General features: G+C 46.5%; 1 protein-coding gene across 1 annotated transcript in view; it reads left to right on the top strand.

Annotated features, from left to right (window-relative positions):
• The window catches only part of SUGT1 (SGT1 assembly cochaperone of MIS12 kinetochore complex), a 277,622-nt gene that overhangs the window by 91,619 nt on the left and 158,798 nt on the right, over nt 1-27,205 (top strand). Inside the window, exons 7-8 of the mRNA XM_077483157.1 lie at nt 5,568-5,621; nt 7,974-7,978. Coding sequence (XP_077339283.1) covers nt 5,568-5,621; nt 7,974-7,978 — 59 coding nt within the window. The remainder of the gene's footprint in view (nt 1-5,567; nt 5,622-7,973; nt 7,979-27,205) is intronic.

The raw sequence follows: 27,205 nt of genomic DNA, 5'->3' as shown, positions 1-27,205 counted from the left end.
GACACTTTTATTCCTATTACAAGGCAAAAAAAAGCATGACAGGACCTCTTAAATATGAGATCCGGTGTCAAAAAGACCTCAGATCTCATATTTACTCTAAAATGCAATAAAAAAAAAAAATAAAGTCCTTTTTTAAGAGCTATGGGCGGAAGCGAGGCGTCCTGCAATGGTATGTAGCCAGGTGGGGGCCATCTTCCCCTCCACTCCATGCCAAGCAGGGGAAAGGACCCGATCGCTTTCGGTAAGAGGCAGTGGACACCAAAGCGTGGCAGGGGGGCCCTCTCCTGCCACAGATTAAAAGTGCAATCTCGCTGCGAATCCACCAGCATCATTGTGGGAAAAAATGGAACAAAAATGTTATAAATTAAATTTTTTACAATAATAAAGAAATTCTTACACTGTCCATTGTTCTAACAGCATTCACTGGTCCCAAAAATGTATTTTGAAAAAAAAATCTTAAAAAATGTAAAATAAAGAACTACTGACACTGTCCTACTGACAACATACTACCCACCACTCTACACTCCACATTCCTCACCTGCACATTCTACCTACCTCCATACGTGCCACACTCCTCTCCTGCACATAATACCCACTCCGCACTCTTCTCCTGCACATACTACCCACCGTCATACACTCTGCGCTATGTAAGCAATCTCAGACTCCATTAAACCACACCCCTTTAAGCCACTCCCAATAGTTTGCTCAATTTAAGCCATGCTCACACCCCTTTCTGTGCCTAGGGCCCACTTTTCATCTTGCACACTTGCCCACTGATTTCCTAATATGCCCCTGTATACACGGTTTGCTGGCTTTAGTGGAGGATTACTGATAGCTGTAAGAGGCTGAGAGCTTATCATTTCACCCCAGAGAAAATGGTGAGGCACTTGATCACACCGCTCACAAGTCTCTCAGAATCTAAGCATCTTTTTTTTTTTTTAAATGTCAATTTCACACAAGAGTATTGTAGCTGCCACTGTATTCCTGATTCAAGAATCTGTTATATATGATCCTCATTGTCCACTCAGCTGTTAACACCTTTTTCATTCTAAATGGCAGGTAGAATCACTGTAATTCTGCATTTTTGCGGCCATTCAGGAATCACAGGCAGAACAGAGATTCTACCTGCGATCTGCAATGCCAAGGTTTAAACGGAGACTTGGCCACCTGTATCATGTCCGCGCAGTCTGCGATGCACTCCTGTATCGCGTCTGCGCAGTCTGTGATGCACTCCTGTATCGCGTCTGCGCAGTCTGCGATGCACTCCTGTATCGCGTCTGCGCAGTCTGCGATGCACTCCTGTATCGCGTCTGCGCAGTCTGCGATGCACTTCTGTATCATTTAAGGATATTACTGGATGGATAGATAGATATGGGATATGACCCCACAGCTTATATATATATATATATAAACTCACTTCTATCCCCTCCTTATTACTGCACTCACCAACTCCTGCTAATTCTAAATCCACAAGCACAAAAAACTCCAGGACACAGGGGCATGTTCCTTCAGATAAATCACACTCCCACTTTACCTCCCTAACCCTTCTGCTTTTTCTAACCTCTGGTGATGTATCCCCAAACCCTGGGCCTCCATAATTTTAACTGTACTCAATTCACCAATTACCATACATCCTCTGGCTGTACTTGCATTGCACACAATTTAGTTCCCATTTCTCTTCTTCCCATGACCAGGCTCCCTTTCTATTGCGCCCTTTGGAATGTCCGCTCTTTCTGTAACAAAATAATTTCTCTCCATGATCGATTCATCGCTAACTAATTTAATCTACTTGCCATTACCGAAACCTGGCTTCATGAATCTGGCACTGCATCTTCTGCTGCCCTATCCTACAGTGGTCTTCTTTGGACTCACTCCCCCAAACCCAATGGACGCAAAGGAGGGGGTGTTGGAATCCTTTTAGCCCCACATAACACCTTTCAGGTACTTTACTCACCTCCCTCTCTGTCACTCTTCTCATTTGAGGCACACTGCATTTGTCTTTTTCTCCCCAGTTTCTCTAAGGATAGCTGCGATCTACTGGCCCCCTGGACCAGTATCAAACTTTATTGATGACTTCTCTGCCTGGCTACCCTACTTTGTCTCTTCTGAAACCCCCACTATCATTCTCGGGGACTTCAACATCCCTACTAATACTAACACTCCTGCTACTTACAAATTTCTCAGTCTAACCTCCTCCTTTGACCTGAAGTAATGGATGCATGCTTCTACCCGCTCTGAAGGCAATACCCTTGACCTTGTTTTCTCAAACCTATGCACTCCGTGCAACCTCTCCAACTATCCTTACCATCTCTCTGATCTCTACCTTAGTTTCGCTCTCTCCCTCTCCTCCACCTCCTCCCCTTACAACTGCCTAACAGTTGCCCGTATGTCAGGGCTGGATTCAGCCCTTCCTTCTCAAAGCTGGCTGTTCAGCTGTTGGCTCATTGCCAGCTATTATCTCTCCAGAGTGAATCACCTGTTGATGAGATGCTGCTCTTCAATCCTGCCTACTTAAGCCGTCCAGTCCAGATGATCTCTGCCTTCGCCTTGATCACACCTCTAGAGACACTCTCCTGTGTTCCTGTTAAAGACATTTCTTCTGGCTCCAGATCCTGCTTGCTGTATTAAACAAGTATGATTTAACTGTACTTCTGTCTGATTCAGGGTTTCTGACACCGTAGAAACCTACGCCATCTCAACCCTTCTCTTCTCTGCTACCAACCACCTCTATGACAAAATTGAACCCCTGTCCTGCACCGACCAAGCCACTTCTATCTACGACACTTTTCTAGCCTTATTGAACACACTGGCCCCTCTCAGTACACACAGAATCAGGCCCTGTCCCCTTCAACCTTGGCAAACGGATGGCAGGGGACAGGGCCTGATTCTGTGTGTACTGAGGGGGGCCAGTGTGTTCAATAAGGCTAGAAAAGTGTTGTAGATAGAAGTGGCTAGGTCGGTGCAGGACAGGGGTCCTCTTGGACCTCTCCTATTTTCAATCTTCACCTCCTCCCTGGGTCAGCTGATAGACTCCCATGGCTTCCAATACCACCTCTATGCTGATGACACCCAAATCTATTTCTCTACCCCTCAGCTCACTGCTTCAGTCTCCTCAAGTATCACTAATTTACTATCAGATATATCATGTCACACCCCTTCCTCAATCTTAATCTATTCAAAACCAAACTTATTTTTCCTCCCCCCACATGCCTCCTTCCCTGATCTCTCTGTCAAAATCGATGGCACAACTATAAGCCCATCCTCACATGCCAAGGTCCTAGGTGTAGTCCTGGACTCTGGACTCTGAACTCTCCTTTTAAGCCCCATGTCCAATCCTTGTCCAAATCCTCAACCTTTGCAGCATCTCCAAAATACGCCCCCGATACAGCAAAGCTCTTAATTCATTCCCTAGTTTTCTTCCGCCTTGACTACTGCAACTTTCTCCTCATTGGCTTACCTCTACATAGTCCATCCCCCTTCAATCCATCAATCCAGGTGACTGGAGTCAGTTGCCAGTATCAGCAGAAGCAGACATACCGCAGAGGAAATAGCCACACTTGAAAGTCTTCCAGAAAAGGACAACACCCCAAAAACAGCCTATGTATATCTACAAGCATATATGATCCTCCAAATATAATTTTGAGTAGGATCTATTAAATCTGGTAAGCCCCCATTTTATGCGGTGGAGGGTTCACGCGGTGATTGTGTGATTATTCCTTGGAGAAGGTGTAGGACTGTCTTCACTTCATCGTATCACACACAGATATTTTGGAAAATTTGGAGAACTCTTCACTTGTTTCCATGCTGTTTTTCCATTTTTTCTTTGGACACATTTTTTCATATATTTGTCTGGACATTCTAGCTTTGCATATACAGCAATGAATGTTTAAATGTTTTTTTATTTTTTTGCACAGTCTAATACATGTATTGATTACATTGGTCACATTGTAATGTGGTAAAAACAAATAAGCGCTACACTGTTTTTCACAAAATTTATTATGTCACATTTGTACACCTAGATGTTTTGTTAGCTGCTGTTTGTATACTGGTTACACATTTGAATAGCGCAGTGTTTTTGGCTCTTTTTGAAATCATGAATGATGCTGCCAGAATCATCAACCTCCCCAAACACTCTGTGTCTGCTACTCCTCTCTGTCAAGCCCTCCGGCTTCTGCTCACCAAACAAATTTAATTCAAAATACTAACTACTTACAAAGCCATCCACAACTCTGTCCCAGCTACATCACTGACCTAGTCTCAAAATGCCAACCTAATCATTCTTTGTTCTTCTCACGACCTCCTGCTCTCTAGCTCCCTCATAGTCACCTCCCATGTTCTCCTTCAGTACTTTTGAAGAGCCTCTCCAAACCTATGGAACGCCTTACCCCAATCTGTTCGATCACCTCCTACTCTGTTAGCTTTTAGAACATCCATGAAAACCCTCCTCTTCTGAGAAGCCTATCCCACCCACATCTAACAACTGTATTTATGTTTTCTCCATCTGATCACCCCCCACAGCTATTATCTTTTGTCTCCCCTTCTAGATTGTAAGCACTAACGAGCAGGGCCCTCTTATCCCTCCTGTGTTGAATTGTATTCAAACTGTCAGCACTATATAAATCCTGTATAATAATAATAATGCGACAGTGTGGATGTATGTATATGACTAGACAGCTATGATTTGGGTAATTTGTGGGAATGAGAAGAGACGTGTGTGCAGGATGGAGAGGGGGGCTTCTGTAATCGGTGTGATGTCTGTACAAGAAAATAACGTTGGATCTTGACTTGGTGGGAGCAGTCAGGTGACCTAGGTAGGCTGTGAGCTTTGAGCCCACTCAGCCTTACTGGGTCAAATCTATGAAAAGTGAGACATCCACCACACCTTCACAAAACACATCATTGGGATCAAAATGAATGCTGCAACTTTTATCTAGTTACCTCAGACACACACACTGTACCATGGCAATAATAAAATCACTGCAGCTTCCCTCTGCCCAGCTCTCTGACTAGATGCACCCCCCGAGCCCCCCCCCCCCCAGAGCTCTGATCCGCTGATGAATAACATCAACTCAAAACTCAGGAAAGGCACTAAATGACTTCAACATTCCCAAGAAGACTTTACATTCTCTACTCTACCAGGTAGAAGTCTTCATTAATAACATTTTTTTTTCGGGTTTACATCCACTTTAAGACAAGCTACTGCTTAACAGGAAGTATTCTCATAGGGTTATGTGTAGCCTGCTTAGGAGTCAGTTTGTATACACAGCCCACATAACTACCTCTAAGGTTAATTTTTCTTAGGAAAAAGATGCAAGTTTGTTACTTGTGACTGGCAATTATATTTTCATTATTGGTCTCCTAGTGCAGTATAGGAGGTTGAATGGGAGGGGAACCTATGGACAATACAGACAGGAAGATATGTCCCAGCGTGGTTTGAGTTCTTTGGCAGCTGTGTTAATTTTTTCATGCAACCGTTGTTCTAGACTGCATGATACCAGTAGGATAAAATGTACATAATACTCATTGGTTCCAAGGTATGATGAATTTTTTTTTTTATCCCTTCTTAGCAACTGTGTCAACCTTTTCAACATGGATAAAGAGATGTGAAGAAATATTAAATGGTAAGTACATCTCTTGTCACAGTTATAATTAGTCTTTTAGATCGTTACCTACACTGTACCCAGGCCATGGTTTCTTGTATGCATCCCTCTGCTCTTTAGCACCAAGCTAAAAATATTTTTTTCAATTATCAGATGCCAGCAGGTAGAGAGCAGTTATTTGATCGAAAGGCTGGAATACCTGCAGCAGCTGGAGAGCATTGAAATGGCAGCCTTTCAAGACAGACTGCTGGAAAAAGAATTACATATTTTCTTCTCTACAGGGTTACTTTGTTTTTTAGTTACTCTACGGCAGGGATCTCAAACTGGTGGCCCTCCAGCTGTTGCAAAACTACAAGTCCCATGAGGCATTGCAAGGCTGACAGTTACAAGCATGGTTACCACAGGCATAGGCATGATGGGACTTGTAGTTTTGCAACAGCTGGAGGGCCGCTAGTTTGAGACCCCCTGCTCTATGACAGATCACTTTAAGGGTGACAATTCAGAGCCTAAATACCTCTAATAAATCCATCAAGAACTGTGGCCCGCTGGCCAGATGTTGACCCTCTGCTTACCGTTATCCGGTCCTTGGGGCACTGTTCCTCCTAGTGATATGGGGAATGTATTCTTCCATGATCACCAGTGATGGGGCACCATTTCTCCCACTGACCCCAATAATGAGGCAGAATTCCTTCTACTAATACCTATAATGGAGAATTATTCCTCCTTCTATTGACCACGGGTGCTATGTAATTTTTTTACTACAACTGACCACCAAGCCTGAGACGCTGTCTACTCCCACTGATGCTGGGGCATTTTTTATTCCTACGCTTGTCATATATTATATTATACATTTTTTTTATTTAATTTCCCTTAGATTTACCTTCCACTATATTGTGCAAAGTCCTGCCTGATTGCATACAAATTGAGCGTTATTTAGGTTTGACCCATTATATAGTTTTGGCAAATCTAAAGAAAATTGTACAAGAGAATTGTTTACTGTATGGCCAGCCTTGCTAGCTACAGTCCAGTCCTCCTAAAATCTGAAGGACCATAAACTGGCTCTTTGTTTAGAAAGTTTGGAGACCCCCGCTGTAGACCACTATATGCAGATGGCATCTGCTCATTCCCACAAATATGTATGGCAAACACAAAGCATAAAGCATAGATGGCTCTTGATTGGACTTAAAATTTTTGTGTCACTTTTCTTGTATTCTGGAACTTAAAAATCTGAAATCAGTTGCAAAATGTAAGGTATACATGTTCAATATCTTGTACAATTTTCCTTTAGATTTACCTTAAACTATGTAGTGCAAGGGCCTGCTTAATTGGATACAATTGAAAGTTGTTTGGTTTTGACCTCCTATTATATGGTTTTTGGTAAATCTAAAGCAGGGCTCGACAAATCCCAGGCGGCAGGTCGCCGTTGCAACTAGAAATTGTGCCCTGGCGCCTGGGTTTTTGTCACTGACAGGTGCCTCTGTTGCTCTGTCTGGTGCCTCCAGACACAGAGCACTGTCTGGTAGTCGGGATGGAGCAGGAAGAGAGCGGCTCAGCAGCCTCTGACATCCTCCCTTCTCCACACACTGTTGGCAGAGCAGCGCCGCAGTGTGTGAAACTGTGTGAAGAGAGGAGCTGTCAAAATTGAGGCTGAATGTCGGAGTGGGCAGGACCCAGCTTTTCAACATCAGCCAATGGGATGAGATCTGGGTGGGCCGATATGTGTATGTGGCCCCTCCCCTTTCTTAAGCAGCCCAATCATTGGCTGGATAACTGCCGGTCCCGCCCACCTCTGACACCACGCTGAATGTGTCAGCTCTTCTCTCTCTCCATACAGTTTCACACAGTGCAGCACTGCAGGGAGCGTTCAGTTTCACAGTTACACTATCGGCTGTGAAACCTGCCAATGCCATCCAGTTTCACCTGCCAGTGCCAGTTAGTGCCACCTGCCATCCAGTGTCACCTGCCAGTGCCAGTTAGTGCCACCTGCCAATGCCATCTGCCAGTGTCACTTGCCAGTGCCAACCTGTGCAATCCAGTGCCACTTGCCAATCAGTGCCAACCAGTGCAATCCTGTGCCAGTGCCCCTTGCCAATCAGTGCCAACCTGTGCCAGTTCCACCTGCCAACCATTGCCACCTGCCAATGCCAGTTAGTGCCACCTGCCAGTTAGTGCTACCTGCCAGTGCAATCCAGTGCCACCTGCCAATGCCATCTGTCAGTGCCACCTGCCATCCAGTGCCACCTGCCAGTGCCACCTGCCAGTTAGTGCCATACAGTGCTTCCTGCCAGTGCCAGTTAGTGCCACGTGCCAGTGCCAATCAGTGCCATGCAGTGCCACCTGCCAGTGCACTCCAGTGCCACCTGCCAGTGCCAGTTAGTGTCATCTGCCTATGCCATCTGCCAGTGCCAACCAGTGCCACCTGCCAGTGCAATCCAGTGCCACCCATTGCCACCTGCCAGTGCCACCTGCCAATGGCAGCTAGTGCCACCTGCCAGTGCCATCTGCCAGTGCCAGTTAGTGCCATCTGCCAGTGCCAGTTAGTGCCACTTGCCAATCTGTGCCACCCATTGCCAGTGCAATCCAGTGCCACCTGCCAATGCCAGTTAGTGCCACCTGCCAGTTAGTGCTACCTGCCAGTGCCAATCAGTGCCATCCAGTGCCACCTGCCAGTGGAAACCAGTGCCACCTGCCAATACTATCTGTCAGTGCCACTTGCCATCCAGTGCCACCTTCCAGTGCCACCTGCCAATGGCAGTTATTGCCACCTGCCAATGCCAGTAATTGCCACCTACCAGTTAGTGCCACCAAGCAGTGCCATCCAGTGCCACCTGCCAGTGCAAATCCAGTGCCACCGGCCAATGGCAGTTAATGCAACTTGCCAGTTAGTGCCACTTGCCAGTTAGTGCCATCCAGTGCCACCTGCCAGTGCCAGTTAGTGCCATCTGCCAGTGCAATCCAGTGCCACTTGACAATCTGTGCCACCCATTTCCACCTGCCAATGCCAGTTAGTGCCACCTGCCAATGCCAGTTAGTGCCACCTGCTAATGCCAGTTAGTGCCACCTGCCAGTGCTAAGCAGTGCAACCTGCCAGTGCCAAGCAGTGCAACCTGCCAGTGCCCCCTGCCAGTTAGTGCAGTCCAGTGCCACCTGCCAATGCTGCCCATCAGTGCCACCTGCCAATGCTGCCCATCAGTGCCGCCTGCCAGTGCTGCCTATTGGTGCCCATCAGTGCTGCCTATTGGTGCCCATCAGTGCTGCCTATTGGTGCCCATCAGTGCTGCCTATTGGTGCCCATCAGTGCCCATCAGTTCCAACCTTAACTCCACCCCATCAGTGTCCATTAGTGCAGCCTATCAAAGCACATCAGTGAAGGAGAAAAAAACCTTTTTTGCAAAATCTTATAACAAAAACAAAGGTTTTTTTTTTTTTTTTTAAATTTCTAAATATTGTCTTTCTCTTGGCATCAGGTATGAGCAATTCTTATTGTCCGATGAACCAGACATGCAGTTCTGGGCGATGGGCAGATGATTTAAATAACTGGCTCCTAACTTTTTCAGCTGTCTCCTAGATTCCAAGCAAATTTGTCAAGCCCTGATCTAAAGGACTCATCCTGACACACGGCCCCCCTAACGCCTAGCCCCCGTGATAATTTTGTATACAAAGTGAAGTAGCGCTAGTTAAACCAATAGAGTAAATGGTGAATAAATATCTGACCAAATATGAACAGGGGATATGCAGCAGGGGATAGGCATATCCATAAACAGTGATAAGTAATGTTCAAAAAAGTATTAATGATATTCCCACATCACGTGATCTAAATTAATATAAGTAAAGATTCAATAAATCCTATTGTGAGAGAAAAAAAAAAGTATAATCTAAAGAAGTCCAAAAATTAAATAGTTTTTTAATGTAAGAGCTTAAATCCAAAAATGCCCCTTTGATGCCCTCCAGACACCCTTCTAATGCCCCAGCACCATGCTCAGCCATCCTGATCCCACTGTACCCTCCTGACCTTCCAGTACTGTGCTCTTCTGACTACCCTGCACCATGCCCCCTGACCTCCTATACCTTGCCCTGCCTCCTGCCGATCTCTGTACGCTGCCCTGCATCCTGCCGACCTCTGTACGCTGCCCTGCATCCTGCCGACCTCTGTACGCTGCCCTGCATCCTGCCGACCTCTGTACGCTGCCCTGCATCCTGCCGACCTCTGTACGCTGCCCTGCATCCTGCCGACCTCTGTACGCTGCCCTGCATCCTGCCGATCTCTGTACGCTGCCCTGCATCCTGCCGACCTCTGTACGCTGCCCTGCATCCTGCCGACCTCTGTACGCTGCCCTGCATCCTGCCGACCTCTGTACGCTGCCCTGCATCCTGCCGACCTCTGTACGCTGCCCTGCATCCTGCCGACCTCTGTACGCTGCCCTGCATCCTGCCGACCTCTGTACGCTTTAAAAGAAAGGGGGGGCGGCGGCGTTCTTCCCCGGTGGTCTTTAAACTCCTCACTGATGTCCAGGTAGATCTCCATCTCTCAGGTTGCCTACCCCTGCTTTACAACATTCAAAATCCCATTAACATGTTAAAGTATATATGGTATTTTAGTGATTGGGTTTACATTTCTTTCCTGTTCTTTGAAAAGATTACAGCCATGTTAGCCACAATTTTAAAAAATAATCCCTGAAATCAACCTTCTAACTTTGTGTTTTTAACAGTTTACAAAAAAATTACTAACTAATGCATCAACACTTTGAATTCCCCCTTGTCATTTGCCCGCATCGCCTTATTCTCATTATCTCCCTTTTGGTCTCTAAACCTAGATCCCCATGTCTTACAATTTCATATTCTTGCTGCTCTGAAGTCTTTCTTCAGACTCTTTACCCTTGGGTTATACTGTATTGGATGTATGCTTTAAGCTGCATTCATTCTAATGGAATCGGTCACTCGTCCTGACAGAGTGCAAACTTTCTGTTGAAATGAATGGATGTTGTACCATGCATGTGTACTGTAGGTGGAGTGGAGACCCAAAAATGAAGATCTGGAAAGGAGCTGTGTAGTATCAAGTTCTCGGTGGAGCTGGAAAAAATGCAGTTACACAAACAGCTTGATGTGTGTGTGTGTGTATATATATATATATATATATATATATGTATGTATGTGTGTGTGTGTGTGTGTGTGTGTGTGTGTGTGTGTTTTTACTACAAAAAGAATAATAATAAAAAAAAAGTATGCTAATGTTCACCCCCTTTTTTTCTTTTTTGTTTAGCCTCCTCAACAGCTGAATTGGTAAGAATTAAGTTTTGCTTCTATACATTCAACATTCAAAATTGTTTATGTTGTATGGTAAAGACCTCAATACTGAAGTATGTTTTTAGGATGGCATTTTTGCTTGTCGAATGCATTGAATTATTCCCTTAGTTGTTCAAGATCTGAGATTGCAGAAATCCTCTACATCAAAATTTAAAGTGGTTGTAACCCTAAAAAAGAAAAAAAATCCTTTATCCTTTAAAGCAGAATACACAGCATAGTGGTTGTGCTGTGTCATTTGCCCTCTCTCTGTTCCAAAAACCTGATTGATCCTGCATGTTCGTGTGTCCCCCTATGTAAACTGAACACGGTAATCATGGCTGCTGATCCATGATACTGTGGTCAGTTTTCGTGCCTCCTTCATCCCTCTGCTCTCCTCTCCTCTTCTCCCTCCCTTCCTTCCCTTCCCTTCCTTCCTCCCTGCCTCCCTCCCTGCCAGTTAGCTTGGGAATCTGACGGAGCCAAAATATAAACCAAAAATAACGCATAAAACAAATGGAGGAAGAAAAATGACTATGACCCAAAGAACAACATCCTTACAGTGAAGCACAGAGGTGGAAACCTTATGCTTTAAGGCGGTTTCTCTGCTAAAGGTAGAGACTGACTTTGCCACATTGAGGGGCCAATGAATGGGGCCCATGTATTGTTAGATCTTGGATGAAAACCTTCTTCCCTCAGCCAGAACACTGTAGATGGGTCATGGATGGGTCTTCCTGCATAACAATGACCCAAAACATCGCCAAGACAAAAGAGTGGCTCAAGAAGCACATTAAGGTCATGGAGTGGCTTAACCAGTCCCCAGACCTTAACCCTATAGAAAATATATGGGGGGAGCTGAAATTTCGAGTTGCCAAGAGACAGCCAAGAAAACTTAGTTTATGTAAACCCTCTCCTATATCCAGTGAAGTGAATAGCCTCAGATAATACACAGAGATGAACTAAATCTCACTACATAAGTTTTATGTGTACAGTGATTATAAAAAGTCTATTCACCCCTGTTAAAATGTCAGGTTTCTGTGATGTAAAAAAATTAGACAAAGATAAATAATTTCAGAACTTTTTACACCTTTAATGTGACCTATAAATTATACAACTCAATTGAAAAACAAACAGAAATCTTTTAGGGGGCCGGGGTGAAAATAAAAACTAAAATAATGCAGTTGCATAAGTGTATACACACCCTCTTATAACTGGGGATGTGGCTCAGAATTAGGCAATTGCATCCAAACTCGCATAGGACTCGGTACACACCTGCCAACATTTAAAGTGCCTCTAATTAACCCCTAATAAAGTTCAGCTGTTCTAGTAGGTCTTTCCTGACATTTTCTTCCACAGCAAAAGCCAGGGATCTTATTGGTAAAAGGTATCGGTCTGGAGAAGGGTACAAAATAATTTCCAAGGCATTAGATCTACCATGGCACACAGTGAAGACTGTCAACAAGTGGAGAAAATATGGTACAACAGTGACATTACCAAGACCTGGACATCCCTCCAAAATTGATGAAAAGACGAGAAGAAAACTGGTCAGGGAGGCTGCCAAGAGGCCTACAGCAACATTAATTTCTCTTATATTCACCAACCGACACAGCTCCTCTCTGTAACCAAATGGGTTGTTAGCCCTATCCCTGGAGATACTAGTCAAGTTGTAATACAAAACGTGAGAACTTTTAGTTCCGCCCATGACGCGGTCCCTAGGCGACAACCCACAGCCTGCTCAGGCCCATAGGTCCGTGGTTTTTTGATGCAGAAGCCTGTTTTTTTGCACAAGATGAATGATCCTGTGATCTTCTATCAACAGCCGGCTGGGTGACAGGCTAGTTCACTTATCCTTGTAGTCTCCCCAGTCCGGCCAGCGAGCGTGGGCAGGTCACAGCTAAGGCTCGGCAGGCCATGACATACTTCAGCTCCAGAGGTGGTCGGTGAGCTTTATGCTCCGGGGCGTACATATGACCGGGCTACTGATGTCTGCGTCACAGTATGCCGAGGCCGATAGTCTTCCCTCTACTGATCGGGAGCTGACTACCGTGGAATGTCTCCCAGCCTCAGGACTGGTAAGTACAGCTCTCCCTGCCTGGCAGGGTGGAGCAGCTGGGCATTCCCTGGGAGGTCGATTTTGGGGCCACCCTCTATTCTCTCCCTGGTCCCTAACTCCCTCCTTTCCCCCCCTCACGGGGGGGGGGGGCTGTACATGTGCTGAGCGGTGTGTGTGTGTGTCTGGGCTCTCACCTGGGGGTTTTAGCTGTGCTGGGTGCCGCTGGATGCCTGTATAGTCATGCCCCTGTGTTGGTGCAGCGCTGTGCCTGCCACATGTTCTCTCTAGTCCCTTATAGCGCTGTTCGGCGGCCATTTTAAGTATGGGCAAGGGTCAGACTGGCTTCTGGCTTCAGTCGGCCATTTTCCTGGTGATTCCATATTAAGAACACCGTCAGCCACTTTCTTGTAGCCGGACAACTTTTTTGTGCTGTAGCAGCTGCCCCTGTGCCCTCTGCTTCCTGTTTAGTCATCACAGGGCGCTGGGAAGGTTTTCCTGTGTTCTGAACATGTGTGTTTGATTGCCCACAGATCGTTCACCGATCGTGTGACCGGCCGGCTACCGACAGTTTTCTAATTTTATTTTTGCTATTGATTTTGTTTCTTTGGACTTTAGTTCTAAAAATTTCAAATGGATTTTTATTTTTATTTTGTGAAATGTTTGTGTGAAGATGATATAAGCTTGATGGGCTCTATATGCACGTATTTTGCACTACAGCACTTAAGCACTTTTTTTTGCACAGTTGGTATTTTATTAACTCTCAACTTATTTTTTATATGTTTCCTGTATATTTCTAGCAATTTGCAGATTTTTACACTGTGATTTAACACATAAGCAATATTAGCACCTTGAGAAGGCTGAAATATTTGTAACTTAAATAGTATGCGATTTTTAACTCATAAATAGTAAGTGACTTTTTGCACTCTCATAGGAGAGTGCCACAACTACCACCTTGATATTTATAGTTCTTTCCAACCCATTAAGCTGGGATTTTTTGGTAGTGGCAGCCTCCCTCCCTTAAAAGCGATTTAACCTTGGCCTTTTTATCTTAATATCTTTTGTCTCCATAGCGCAAACCCTACCCCTCTTTTACAGTTCTGCTATCTCTGCATCTGGGAGCACTGGGGACCTTCAGGCATTGTGGTAATACAGCGCGGAACGGCCCAGGGTGGTGAGTCGAGCGGGTTAGAGCCCCTCAGCCAGTGACAGCAGGAGGGTGTCACTGTCCTAAATCCCCCTCGGGTGGCAGACAGGGTAGGGTCAGCATGGCTTCAGAAACTGGTGTTTCTTCCCCCCGAAATCCAGGCAATTGCAACCGGGTCACCTGCGGACTGCGTGGTCCCTATGGACACCCTTACGGCGGTCCTCAATTTGTTCGTTGCCAAGATAGAGGCGGTGCGTGGGAAGAAAGGTGCTAAAAAGCGGCCCCTGCCCTCTGGGGAGAGCTCTGGCACAGACTCTGGTCCTGCTGAGGCTGGTGACCCCTGCTCTGTCTTGTCAGATGACGCTGACTAGGACCGTTCGGACAGTGAGGATGAGTCCCCGTCCGGGTCCGTGCGCGATAAAGCGCTAGTTGGAGCACTTATCGCAGCTGTGCATGATACCCTGAAGATTCAGGAGCCAGTGGATCCCTCTGCTGATATACCGATCCCTTTTGGGTCCCGCAAGCCAGCACGGTCACCTAATGTGTTCCCGTATCTGACTTATTTTGATAAGTTCATTTACAAGGAATGGGGTCGCTCGCAACGGACCTTTTCAGTCCCCAAATACATGGCGGTGCGTTACCCCTTTGAGGAAAGCCTTCTCAAGAAATTGTCGGCTCCTCCGGTTGTGGACCCCCCAGTATCCAGGTTAAATAAAGTAACCACGATCCCGGTTGAGGTCACTCCTGCATTCAAGGATCCCACGGATAGGAAGGCTGAGGCGGTGGCTCGTTCCTTGTTTAGGGTTGTGGGGTCAGCTGTGCAACCTGTACTGGCATCCGCACTGGTGTCGCAGACACTGACTATGTGGGCAAAACTTTTGCACCGCGAATTGGGAGAGCAGCATGCCTCCCCTGTCTGCGTGAGACTAGCAAACCAACTAGTGCAAGGCCTTAAGTACGTTTGTGACGCGGCCCTGGATACTCTCCCTCTGCTATCCAGGGCTTCAGTGTCAGCTGTTTTGCTGAGACGCCTGATTTGGTTAAAATGCTGGACTGCTGACCAGGCATCCAAGAAAGCCCTGACGGATCTTCCCTTCCTTGGCGACGGCTCTTTGGAGCCTCGGATGACATTATTAAAAATGCCACTGGTGGTAAGGGTACTCTACTCGCACAGGCCAGGAAGGCTAAGGAACCACGCCGTAGGCAAGGGTCCTCTTTTTCTGCTCACAATCGGCTTTTTCGTCCGCCCGGTGGCTCGACAAAACGTCCCCAGCCCGACAGGACACCCATGGACGGTCAAAAGCGCCCCTAGAACCGCAAGCCTGCGAACAAAAGTGCTACCGCATGAAGGGTTGCCCCCACCCATGTCTCGGGTGGGGGGTCGCCTTCGGGAGTTTGCAGCCTGATGGTCCTCCTGGTTATCCAACCAATGGGTCTGTGATCTGATTTCCACAGGCTACAAGATAGAGTTCCTCTCTTGGCCGCCAAACAGATTCTTCCCCTCCAGCATACCCGTGTCCCCGGCTCTCCGGGAGGCCCTGTTGGGGGCTGTAAGGGACTTGCTGAATCGAGGGGTGATTGTTCCGGTACCCGAACGCTTTCAGGGATTCTACTCAAATCTGTTTGTGGTTCCCAAGAAGGAAGGGGTACGTCCGATCTTGGGTTTGAAAGCCCTCAATCACTTTGTAAAAGTGCAGAGGTTCAGAATGGAATCAGTTCGCTTAGTAGTCACTGCAATCCATCAAGGGGACTCCCTGGCGTCCTTAGAGATCCAGGGTGCGTACCTGCACATACCCATATGCCTTCGGCATCAAAAATTTCTCAGTTTGGCAGTCGGGAAGCCCATTACCAATTTGTGTCTCTTCCCTTTGGCCTGGCATCAGCCCCCCCCCCCCGAGTCTCTTTACCAAGGTACTGGCTCCAGTATTGGCATTGCTGCGACAACGCAGGATCGCGATTGTGGGCTACCTGGGCGATCTCCTCTTGAGAGCATCTTCCACCTCAGAATTAGAGGAGGATGTGGTGATCACCATGCAGACCCTGTAAGAATTTGGGTGGCTGTTGAACCTAAAGAAGTCGGTGATTGTGCCGTCCCAGCGTCTGGAGTACCTAGGTTTGCTATTGGACTCCAGGGAAGTGAGAGTTTTTCTCCCTTCAGACAAACTGCTGACTCTCAGATCTGCGGTCAAACTACTGTTGTACCGCAAGTGGTCGTCGCTTCCGCTTTTGCATGCAAGTACTGGGACTCATGATAGCCTCCTTTGAGGCAGTACCTTATGCCCAGTTCCACACCAGAGTCCTGCAGAAGGAGATCTTGTTGAAATGGGACAAATCTCAGTTGTCCCTGGATCGAAAGATCCAGGTGAGCCAACCAGTCAGGGACTCTCTGATCTGGTGGTTGAGGTCCCCGGTGATTCAGGTCGGGAAATCGTTCCTTCCTCTGAAATGGACGGTGATCACTACGGACGCCAGTCTATCCAGCTCGGGTGGAGTGATGGGGATTCAGTCGGCTCAGGGCCTCTGGTCGACGGGAGAATCCAAGTTGCCGATCAATCTGCTAGAATTGAGAGCGATCAGGCTGTGCCTCCACACATGGTCGTTGAGTCTTCAAGGGCGTCCGATCAGGATACAGTCGGACAATGCCACGGCTGTGGCGTACGTAAATCACCTAGGGGGTATAAGAAGCTCAGCCGCTGCTCAGGGGGTTGCTCACATACTTTGGTAGGCAGAGCGACACGTACCGGCCTTGTCGGCCATTTACATCCCGGGGGTGGAAAATTGCCAGGCGAACTAGCTGAGCCACCAGATGCTGGACCCAGGAGAATGGGCATTACACCCAGAGATATTCAGGCAGCTGTGCCTGAAGTGGGTAACACCAGGTGTGGATCTATTGGCCTCCCGTCTCAATAGAAAGGTGCCAAGATTCGTGTCCAGGACAAGAGATCCGAGGGCAGATGTGTCTGACACGCTGGTGGCTCCGTGGAATCAGTACCAGCTGATCTACGCCTTTCCTCCACTGAAACTGTTGCCACCTCTGCCTCGCAGAGTGGAAACCAAAGGGATTCCAGTAATCCTGGTTGCCCCAGATTGGCCTCAGCGGCCCTGGTACGCGGGCCTGGTGTGTCTGGTGGCAGATGCTCCCTGGCAACTGCCTTTGCGAGAGGACCTCCTATCTCAAGGTCCAATCTTTCATCCTGCTTTACCTTCGCTGGCTTTAATGGCATGGCTATGGAGAGCCAGGTGTTGAGGTACCGGGGTCTGTTGGACTCTGTGATTCCAACTATGTTGAGGGCGAGGAAATCTTCTCGGAAGATATACCATCGTACCTGGAAGGCCTACATCTCCATGTGTGAGTAGAACGGATGGCATCCACGCTCCTTTTCCATATCCAGGATCCTGCTGTTTCTCCAGCAAGGAGTTGACCAGAGATTGGCATCAAGCACCATCAAATGGAAAATTTCAGCTTTGGCTGTCTTTTTTTTTTTTCAACGACCCCTGGCATCACACTCCTTAGTGAGTACCTTTGTTCAGGGGTTACGACATGTAGTCCTTTCGGTGCGTCCACCGTTGCCCCCATGGGATTTGAACCTGGTGTTGTCGGCACTTCAAAAACCGCAGTTTGAAAACATCAGGGAGATTCCCCTGTTGACTCTTTCCCAGAAAGTGGTCTTTCTAGTGGCCATCACATCGACCAGAAGGGTTTCGGAACTGGCAGCCTTGTCTTGCAAGTCGCCTTATCTGGTCATCCACAGGGATAAGGTGGTGTTGCGTCCGCCACTGTCCTTTCTACCGAAGGTGGTCTCGGCTTTTCATATTAATGATGTGACCGAACCAATCCCACACTCCAATTGAGTGCTTCCGTCAGTATACCGCTTCCTAAGTCTGAATATAGATATCAGATATTCCAACCGCTCACAAGCACAAAACAAGACGACACTTGTTTAGCTGCTCAACATGGACTCCTTTATTAGAACCAAAATGACACGTATTTATAATACAGTAGAAGGGGAGGTCCCCCCTCCTGATCATTTATTCTAACAATACAACTGTAGCCAGAAACAGAATTAACCTGAGCTAATTATCTAAATCAACACTCAGACTAGTTGACTGAGGGATAAGACTTTTCGGCTCCTAGCTCACTAACAATTCAATAAACATTACCATAAACATCAACACAGGGTTAATTAGCCCAAACGACAATGTGTGGAATACTATTACAAGCCAGACTGGACTCATTTACATCATACAAGCCAACAGACAGGTGGCTGGAGTTCATGACATTAGCATCTGACAGCGTGTGTCCCAACAGCATGAGACAACACACATTATATATAAAACATTGAATCTGACTAGCACAGATTATAGTGGGCTTCTCGTTCACCCTGTGCCCCTTAAAATCCAGGGCCCATAATCAGTCGGCAAGAGGCTTGCATTCAGTCCTCTCAAAAAGACAGTGTCCCAGCTAGGTCTGTCACAAATGAGGACATTGTATTAACATTGTTGTGTCCTAAGCCCCAAGCACCCCAAAGAGGTGGCCCTTCACACTCTCTACGTGGTTAGGGCTCTGAAGGTGTTTTTGTCTGCCACGGCTCCCTTTCGGAAGTCCGATTCACAGTTTGTTTTTCGGTGGCTGGTCCAAAGAAGGGTATGGCGGTCTCGTCGGCCACCATTTCCAGGTGGATCAGACAGATTGTAGTACAAGCCTACGCCTTGAAGGGGCAGGTGCCCCCCTTTCCGGTCACGGCCCACTCTACAAGGGCAATCGGAACATCTTGGGCCTTCGAACACCAAGCGTCGGTCGCTCAGGTGTGTAAGGTCGCGACCTGGTCGTCTGTCCATACGTTTACCAAGTTCTACAAGGTAGACATCAATGCATCGGCTGATTTATGCCTTCCCTCCACTAAAGCTCCTGCCATGTCTGCTGCGCAGAGTGGAGGTGGAAAGGATTCCAATAAATCTGATTGCCCCAGATTGACCTTGGCGTCCTTGGTACGCTGACCTTCTGTTGCAAGGTCCAATACTTCAATCCTGCTTTACCGTCACTGGTTTTAACGGCATGGCTGTTGAAAGCCAGGTACTAAGGGACTGAGGTCAGACTCTGTAATTTCCACTATGCTGAGGGCACGGAAGTCCTCTTCTCTGAAGATTTATCATCGTACGTGGAAGGCTTATATGTCCATGTGTGAGGAGATTGGGGGGGGGGGGGGGGCGTCTGCACACCTACTTAGTTTCCAGGATCCTGCTGTACTTACAGCGAGGAGTGGATCAGAAACTTGCCTTAAGCACCATCAAGGGGCAGATATCAGCCTTGGCTGTCTTTTTCCAATGTCCCTTTGGCGACTCACTCATTGGTGAGTACACTTGTGCAAGGGGTTAGACACGTAACCCCTCTGGTTCGACCACCGCTACCTCCGTGGATCTGAATCTGGTGCTATTAGTTCTTCAGAAACCGCTGTTTGAAAATATTAGGGAGATTCCCTTGTTGGCTCTTTCTCCGAAAGTAGTTTTTCTAGTGGCTATTACATCTGCCAGAAGGGTTTCTGAGTTGGTGGCCTTGTCATGCAAGTCTCCCTACTTGGTCCTCCCCACAATAAGGCGGTGCTACGTCCACAGCCCTCTCTTCTTCCAAAGGTGGTTTCAGCCTTTCATCTAAGTGAGGACATCGTGTTACCATCCCTATGTCCTAAGCTGACATATCTGAAAGAAGTTGCTTTACATTTCCTGGATGTGGCCCGGGTTCTATGGGTGTATCTGTCTGCTATGGCTCGTTTCAGGAGGTCAGTCTCTGTTTGTCTCGGTGGCTGGTCCGAAGAAAGGTCTGGCGGTCTTGTTGACCACCATCTCTCGGGGGATCAGACAGATCGTGATTCAGGCTTATGCCTTAAAGGGGCGATTGCCCCCTTTTCCTGTCACGGCTCATTCCACTAGGGCAATTGTAACCTTCTGGGCTTTCCGACATCAAGTGTCTGTTTCCCACGTGTGTAAAGCGGCGACTTGGTCGTCCATCACACTTTCACAAAATTCTACAACGTTGACATAGGTGCATCTTCGGATGCTTGCTTTGGCCGCAAGGTTTTGCAGGCGGCGGTCTAAGGTTGCAATTCACACCTTCATTAAGTTACAAGTTTTGTAGTGAATGCATATTTAGATGCATAAGTTGGCCGCAGATTTTGATGGCAGCCGATTAAGGCGGCAACTGCTCTGTTTGAGGAGTTCCTCTTGTGGGTGAAGTTATTTCTTGCTGTTTCCACCCCTTGTTTTTTTGACACTGCTTGGGGATGTCCCTAAGGTCAAGATTTAAAGGAGCTGTGTCCTCAATGAACGAAAGAGAAAATGGGATTTTTGTACTTACCGTAAAATCCTTTTCTCGAAAGTTCATTGACGGACACCACACCCACCCCTCCTAGTTTTGTTTGTACTGCTTTTTTACGAACTGAGCTGCAGGAATCAGGGTGAGGGGTTATAGCCAGTGGGACTGCCCCCTGGGCGGTGCTGTGCAGTCTTGCTGTTTTTACATGTTCTGCCTAGTCCTCTCCTGAAGGTAGCATGATGACCCTAAGGTCAAGATTTAAAGGAGCTGTGTCCGTCAATGAACGTCAGAGAAAAGGATTTTACGGTGAGTACAAAAATCCCACTATCCCTATTGTGGGGTCACCAGTACAGTATTTGTACATTGAAATCATATCCCCTCTCAAGCTTCTCTTCTCCAGAAAAATCAAGTTCAATGCCTGTAACCTTTCCTCATAACTAATGCCCTCCAGTCCCTTTATTAGTTTAGTTGCCCTTCTCTGGACTCTCCCCAGTTCTAGCACATCCTTCCTGAGAACTTGTATCTCCAAGTTTCTTCCCTGACACAAATTTTCAGCTGCTTTTGTCTCCTCAGGGGCGTACCTAGAGCATTTGGCACCCGGGGCGGATCCTATATCTGGCACCCCCCCCCCCCCCCCCACCATAAAATGTAAAAACACCCACTGTGTCCCCTGCATACCTCTGCATCCTTCAATATATTTTTGTCACTACTGTGTACCCCCCTCACCACAACTGTACCTCTGGACCCCTTTAAATTGCACAGCACCCTGCACCTAAGAACCTCTTTACATTACACAGCGCCCTGCACCTCTGGACCCCTTTACATTACACAGGACCTTGCGCCTAAGGACCTCTTTACATTACACAGCAGCCTGCACCTCTGGACCCCTTTACATTACACAGCAGCCTGCACCTCTGGACCCCCTTACATTACACAGCAGCCTGCACCTCTGGACCCCTTTACATTACACAGCCCTTGTACCTCTGGATCCCTTTACATTACACAGAATTCTGCACCACTTTACATTGCACAGCCCCTCACAGCTCTGGACCTCCTGCATGTTACACAGACCCCCTACAGTGCAGACCCCCCTCCCTACCATACAGACCCCCATCTACAGTGTAGACCCCCCTACAGTACAGAATCCTCCCCTACAGTACAGAATCCTCCTACAGTACAGAATCCTCCTACAGTGCAGACCCTCCTACAGTGCAGACTCCCCTATAGTGCAGAATCCTCACCTACAGTACAGACCCCTCCCCCCACAGTGCACAGACCCCCCACAGTAAAGAACCCACCTACAGTGCACAGACTCCACAAGGACCCATAATGTACCTCGATCCCAAGGCAGCGGCATTGCAGGGGGGAGGTGCGAGCAGCACCCGAGTGGAGTGACATCTATTGGCTCAGTGATCCTGGACCCGGCGCAATAATCCCCTTGTCTCTGTGGTCGCGTGACACACGACGTGCCGTTCTGATCAGTGAACTCTGCTCGGCTGTGAGTGACAGCCGCTGCCGAGACTGATCAGAACGGCGCAACGTGTGTCACGCGACTACAGAGACAAGGGGATTATTGCGCCGGGTCCCGGATCACTGAGCCAATAGATTTCACTCCACTCGGGTTCTGCTCACACCTCCCCCCTGCAATGCCGCCCACTGCCAGTGCCTCGGGCTCTCTCTGTGTGGGCTGCGAAACCCGAGGCACGGTGCTGTCTCCTCTTCAGTTGCGGAGGGGGGCGCTGGCCTGACACCCCCCCCCCCCCCCCCCGTGTGTGTGGCACCCGGGGCGGCACGCCCCCCCACTTTGTACGCCACTGTGTCTCCTGTGTCGGAAAACTTATGAGACGTTATGCCGATAACAGGAACGGAGCTGCAGAAAGACATGCCATTTAGAGCTTTGGAGACAGATAAGTAAACACTACAGATATGTGCCCAGGTCAGATTTCATAAATGGGGTTTACAACCACTTTAAGGATTTAGAGAAAATCTGTAAAAGAGTGGACCAAAATCCCTCCTGAGATGTGTGCAAACCTGGTCACTAACTACAAGAAACGTCTTACCTCTGTGCTTGCCAACAAGGGTTTCTCCACCAAGCACAAAGTCATGTTTTGCTTGGGGATCAAATACTTGTTTTACTCACTGAACTGCAACTCCATTTATAATATTTGTTTCGTGTTTTTTTTTCCTGGATTTTTGGTTGATGTTCTGTAAAATAAACCTATGATAAAAATTATAGAACCTTTATTTCTTTGTAAGTGGTCAAACTTACTAAATCTGCAGGGGATCAAATACTTATTTTCCACACTGTAGATTAAAAAAAATAGGTTTAAACATTTTATTTCCCTTTTTCCATAAGTAATCGCATTCACTCTCTTCATAGCTGCATAAGAGCTGGGGGAGGAGAAGCAGCAGCACACTGATCTTCCCAGATAAAAGCTGTGCAGGAGTGTGTGTCATAAATGAGGAGAGAAATTGGAGAAGAGGCTGAGGTCTCAGCACAGCTGGCGAAACTGATCACTCTGTGCTCTTATGCCTAGTGTGGTCATTTGTTGGAAAGCAAAGGTACTGACAGGAACACCGGCATTTCGCACAAAGGAATCAGTACAAGGAGAACAGGATCATTTTTCATACAAGTACATGCTTTAGGAGGCACATATCAGGAATATTGAAAAAAAATTACTCATGAAATTTGGGTTTACATATTCTTTAACCGCTTCAGCCCCGGAAGATTTTACCCCCTTCCTGACCAGATCACTTTTTGTGATTCGGCACTGCGTCACTTTAACTGACAGTTGCGCGGTTGTGCAATTGACGTTCTTTTTTTTTTTTTCCACTCCAATACAGCTTTCTTTTGTGATATTTGATCACCTCTGCGATTTCTATTTTTTGCGCTATAAAAAAAAAGACAATTTTGAAAAAAATACGCATTTTTTTTACTTTTTGCTATAATAAATATCCCCCAAAAATAAATAAAAAAAGTTTTTTCCTCCGTTTAGGTCGATATGTATTCTTCTACATATTTTTGGTAAAAAAAATCGCAATGAGCGTATATTGGTTTGCGCAAAATTTAGTGTCTACAAAATAGGGGATAGTTTTTATGGCATTTTCATAAAAAAAAAAAAAAAATTCTTCTTAAGTAATGGCAATGATCTGATTTTTATCAGGACTGCAACATTATGGTGGAAACATCGGACACTTTTGACACTATTTTGGGACCATTTGGGACTTATACAGCGATCAGTGCTATAAAAATGCACTGATTACTGTGTAAACGACACTGGCATTGAAGGGGGTTAACCACTAGGGGGAGATGAAGGGGTTAAGTGTGTCCCAGGGAATGAGTCTAACTGTGGGGGGGATGTGCTTCAAGTTGCACAACAGCGATCACTGCTCCCAATGGCAGGGAGCTGTGATCTCTGTCATGACACAAGCCAGAATGTGGAAATACCTTGTTTACTTAGGCACTTCCCTGTTCTGAGGTTCCGTGACACAATCAACGGGAGACTGGCGGACAGGCTGTATGTGGCGGGCATGCACGCCTGCTATCCCCGGCTCTTAAAGGGGACGTACAGCTTCGCCCATTTGCCTACCACTGCCATTGTGCCGACGTATATTGGCGTGCAGTGCTTTGCAATACATGGCACTCCCCAGGGAATAACAAAACAGGGTTAAAATTTAAAGCATTATTGTAAATTGTAGTAGGGTTTAAATTTTATCCTATCTACATACAGTATGTGTGTTCCTTAACCACTTCAATACAGGGCACTTTCACCCCCTTCCTTCCCAGCCCAATTTTCAGCTTTCAGCGCTCTAGCGCTTTCAGTGACAATTGCGCGGTCATGCTACACTGTACCCAAATGAAATTGTTATCATTTTGTTCGCACAAATAGAGCTTTATTTTGGTGGTATTTATTCACGACTCCGTTTTTTTTTTTTTTTGCGATATAAGCGCAAAAAAAAGCGGAAATTTGGGAAAAAAACAATATTTTCTTTTTTCTATTTGAAAAGAAATCCAATAAAATCAAATTTTGTCATAAATTTAAGCCAAAATGTATTCTGCTACATGTTTTTGGTAAAAAAAAATTCCGTTAAGTGTATAATAATTGGTTTGTGTGATCACGGACATATGTACGCAAATGATCATGTACATATGTGTGCAGGTGATCACGTACATATGTGTGCAGATAATCATTGGGACATGTGATTTTAGTGGGACATATGTGGGGGACATGTTTTTATTATTAGGGACATGTGTTTTTATTATTTGGGGACATGTATGTTTTGGGACATGTGTGTTTTGGGGACATATGTGGGGACTGTGTTTGTACTGTGTGGTGTGTTGTGTATTGACACTACACTGATGATCAGTGAGTAAAAAGCTGTGAAAAGCAGCCCATACTCACTGATCATCAGCCGGCTGCAGCGATCCGCTCTCCTCTCCTCTGCGATGACTTCCGTGTGAGGAGAGGAGAGCCGATTGCCTAGCAACCGGCTGTTTGTTTACATCACATGACGGCCGTGATTGGACACGGCCGTCATGTGATCAGGAGGGCCAATCACAGAGCCCTCCTGCCGATCTGAGATGTGCCGTGTCCGGGTGACACGAGCACATCGGGATCGCGCCGCTGCGCGGGCGCGCGCGCGCGATCCCGCTACTCCTGAAGGACGTTCCTGAACGTCCTATCAGGAGCAGGCGGCTCCCACCCGGCCGTATATATACATTGGCCGGGTGGGAAGTGGTTAACCACCTGAGGGTGAATACCTGTGTGCAAGATTTTAGCAAGTGGCTTTTTGCTTGGAAGCCCAAATCCTGAATCTCAAGAATCGGCTGGCAACACTGCAAAGGATTACCAACTTGGAGCGGAGGTTGGACCTCACTCATCGGGTCCTGGCTGGGGCCAGTATGGTGTAGAGCAGAGAAAAGGAAATGATTGGGTCAGAGGTGGTTAATGGTTACATTTAGAAGGCGACGTAGAGGGAAAAGGGGTATACATCCCAATAATTATTCACAATTGCATGATATTGGGGATATCGATTCAAAAGTATCATGAAATGGGGCAGCGTCGCCAAAACTGCCATCAAAGCACTGCTGCATCGGTGCTTTGTGGGCAGTTTTAACCCTTTTTTGGCGACTAGTGGGGGTTAAAACCGCCCCGCTAGCTGCTGAAAATTGCCGCTAAAAACAATGGTAAAGCTTACTGCCATGCCCACCCCAGTCTGAAAGTAGCTTTACAGATTACCAGATTGAAGTTGCACAGGAGGTTCGGTGCTAGAATTATTTCTCTGACATTCGCAGTGATACATATGTGGTGCAATCGCTGTTTACATATGGTCGTGGGACTGACTCGTGCATTCACATTTGCTCATGAGCAAAGAGAGATGGGCGCTTTTTAATTTGCTTTTTATTTTTTTACTTTTATTTATTTTTTTATAACTTTTAATTCTGTCACAAGGGACGAAAAACGCCCCTTGTGATAGCATGGCCCTTGACGGGTCCTCTTTATGGGGGAATCTGGGGTAACTTAAAAAAAACAAAAGTAACAAAATCCTTGTTGCTTCCAATTTCTGACATCACACAGTGGAGGAAGAACATCAATTTCTCTCTCTGTGTCCGGGAAACCAATGCTTCAGGTCACATACTTACCATGCTACCTGATCCCTTGGGAGAGCCCAGTAAAAGTGGTGGGACCTTATCCCAAATGAAGAAACCAAACTGTTGCTGTAAGTGCTTATAAGCATTTACACAAGGTTTTTACAGAGCATTTTACTCAGGCCCACTTTGTCAACAAGATCCTGAGTATAAACATCAGGAAATGATTATTTTCATCTGCAACTGGCCTATATATGCTAGTGTATCTAATGGTCACCTTCCCCAGAATACCCACTTCACACCATTAGGATACACCCATATGTCCTTTGATGGAAGTGGTTATGCTGGATCATTCCTGCAGCTGCCAGCAATGAGCTTTCCTGTAGCAGTGATCCCAGTGGCTCTATAGCCACCCACACTCGCAGCCGTTCTCGGGCTTTCCAAGTCAAGATACATCCTTGATGAAGGAAACCCGAAATGACAAGGATATAGTAATTTCCCATTTCTATCTGTTGTTTACAAGCAACTGCCAGCCACAAAAGCATCTGTTCTAACTGATCTTGATGCCGATGCACATGTAGGTCCCAAACGTGTGAGGTATTACCATGAACGTCAAAGCGTGACCATAATTCTAGTGCCAGACCTCCTGTTAACTCCAAACTGGTAACATGCAAAGGCTTTAAAAGTAATGCCTATAGGTAATGTAATGTATCTTAGTTGATGGCCATTTCATGGGTGCATGCACTTTTAAAGGGTGACATATTAGGTACCTATTTACTTGGTATAACATTATTAAAATTTTACCTAAAAAGTGGTACTATATTGTACACTAAATTCATTGAAGTGTAAATTTTTACTGAAAATTTAAGGTGCGGCATAAAATATTGCAATAACCACCATCATTTTATTGTCCAGGGCCTCTTCCTTTAAAAAAAATATTTAATGTTTGCGAGTTCTAAGTAATTTTCTAGCAAAATGCAGTGTTTTACATGCAAGTGAGAAATGTCAGGCAACTGGTTAACAATGCTACTGTCCAAAGGTGCCTATGTGCTACTTCATCCAGTGTGTAGGCACTTTTATACAGGAGATGTGTTACTGACCTGATCACCAAGCAAAAACTGCAAGGAAAAACAAATGCAGCTTCCACATCTAATTTGTAAGCAGAAATATACCATATAAACGTTTTGGTTTCAGATGTACTACTTAAAATTTAATAAAAAATTCCATG

Source organism: Lithobates pipiens, unplaced genomic scaffold (assembly GCF_037356315.1).
Source record: "Lithobates pipiens isolate NorthernLeopardFrog02 unplaced genomic scaffold, aLitPip1_a1.2 Scaffold_16, whole genome shotgun sequence".
NCBI lineage: Eukaryota > Metazoa > Chordata > Amphibia > Anura > Ranidae > Lithobates > Lithobates pipiens.
Note: the sequence above shows the minus strand (reverse complement) of the source record. Positions and strands in the feature narration are given on the sequence as shown.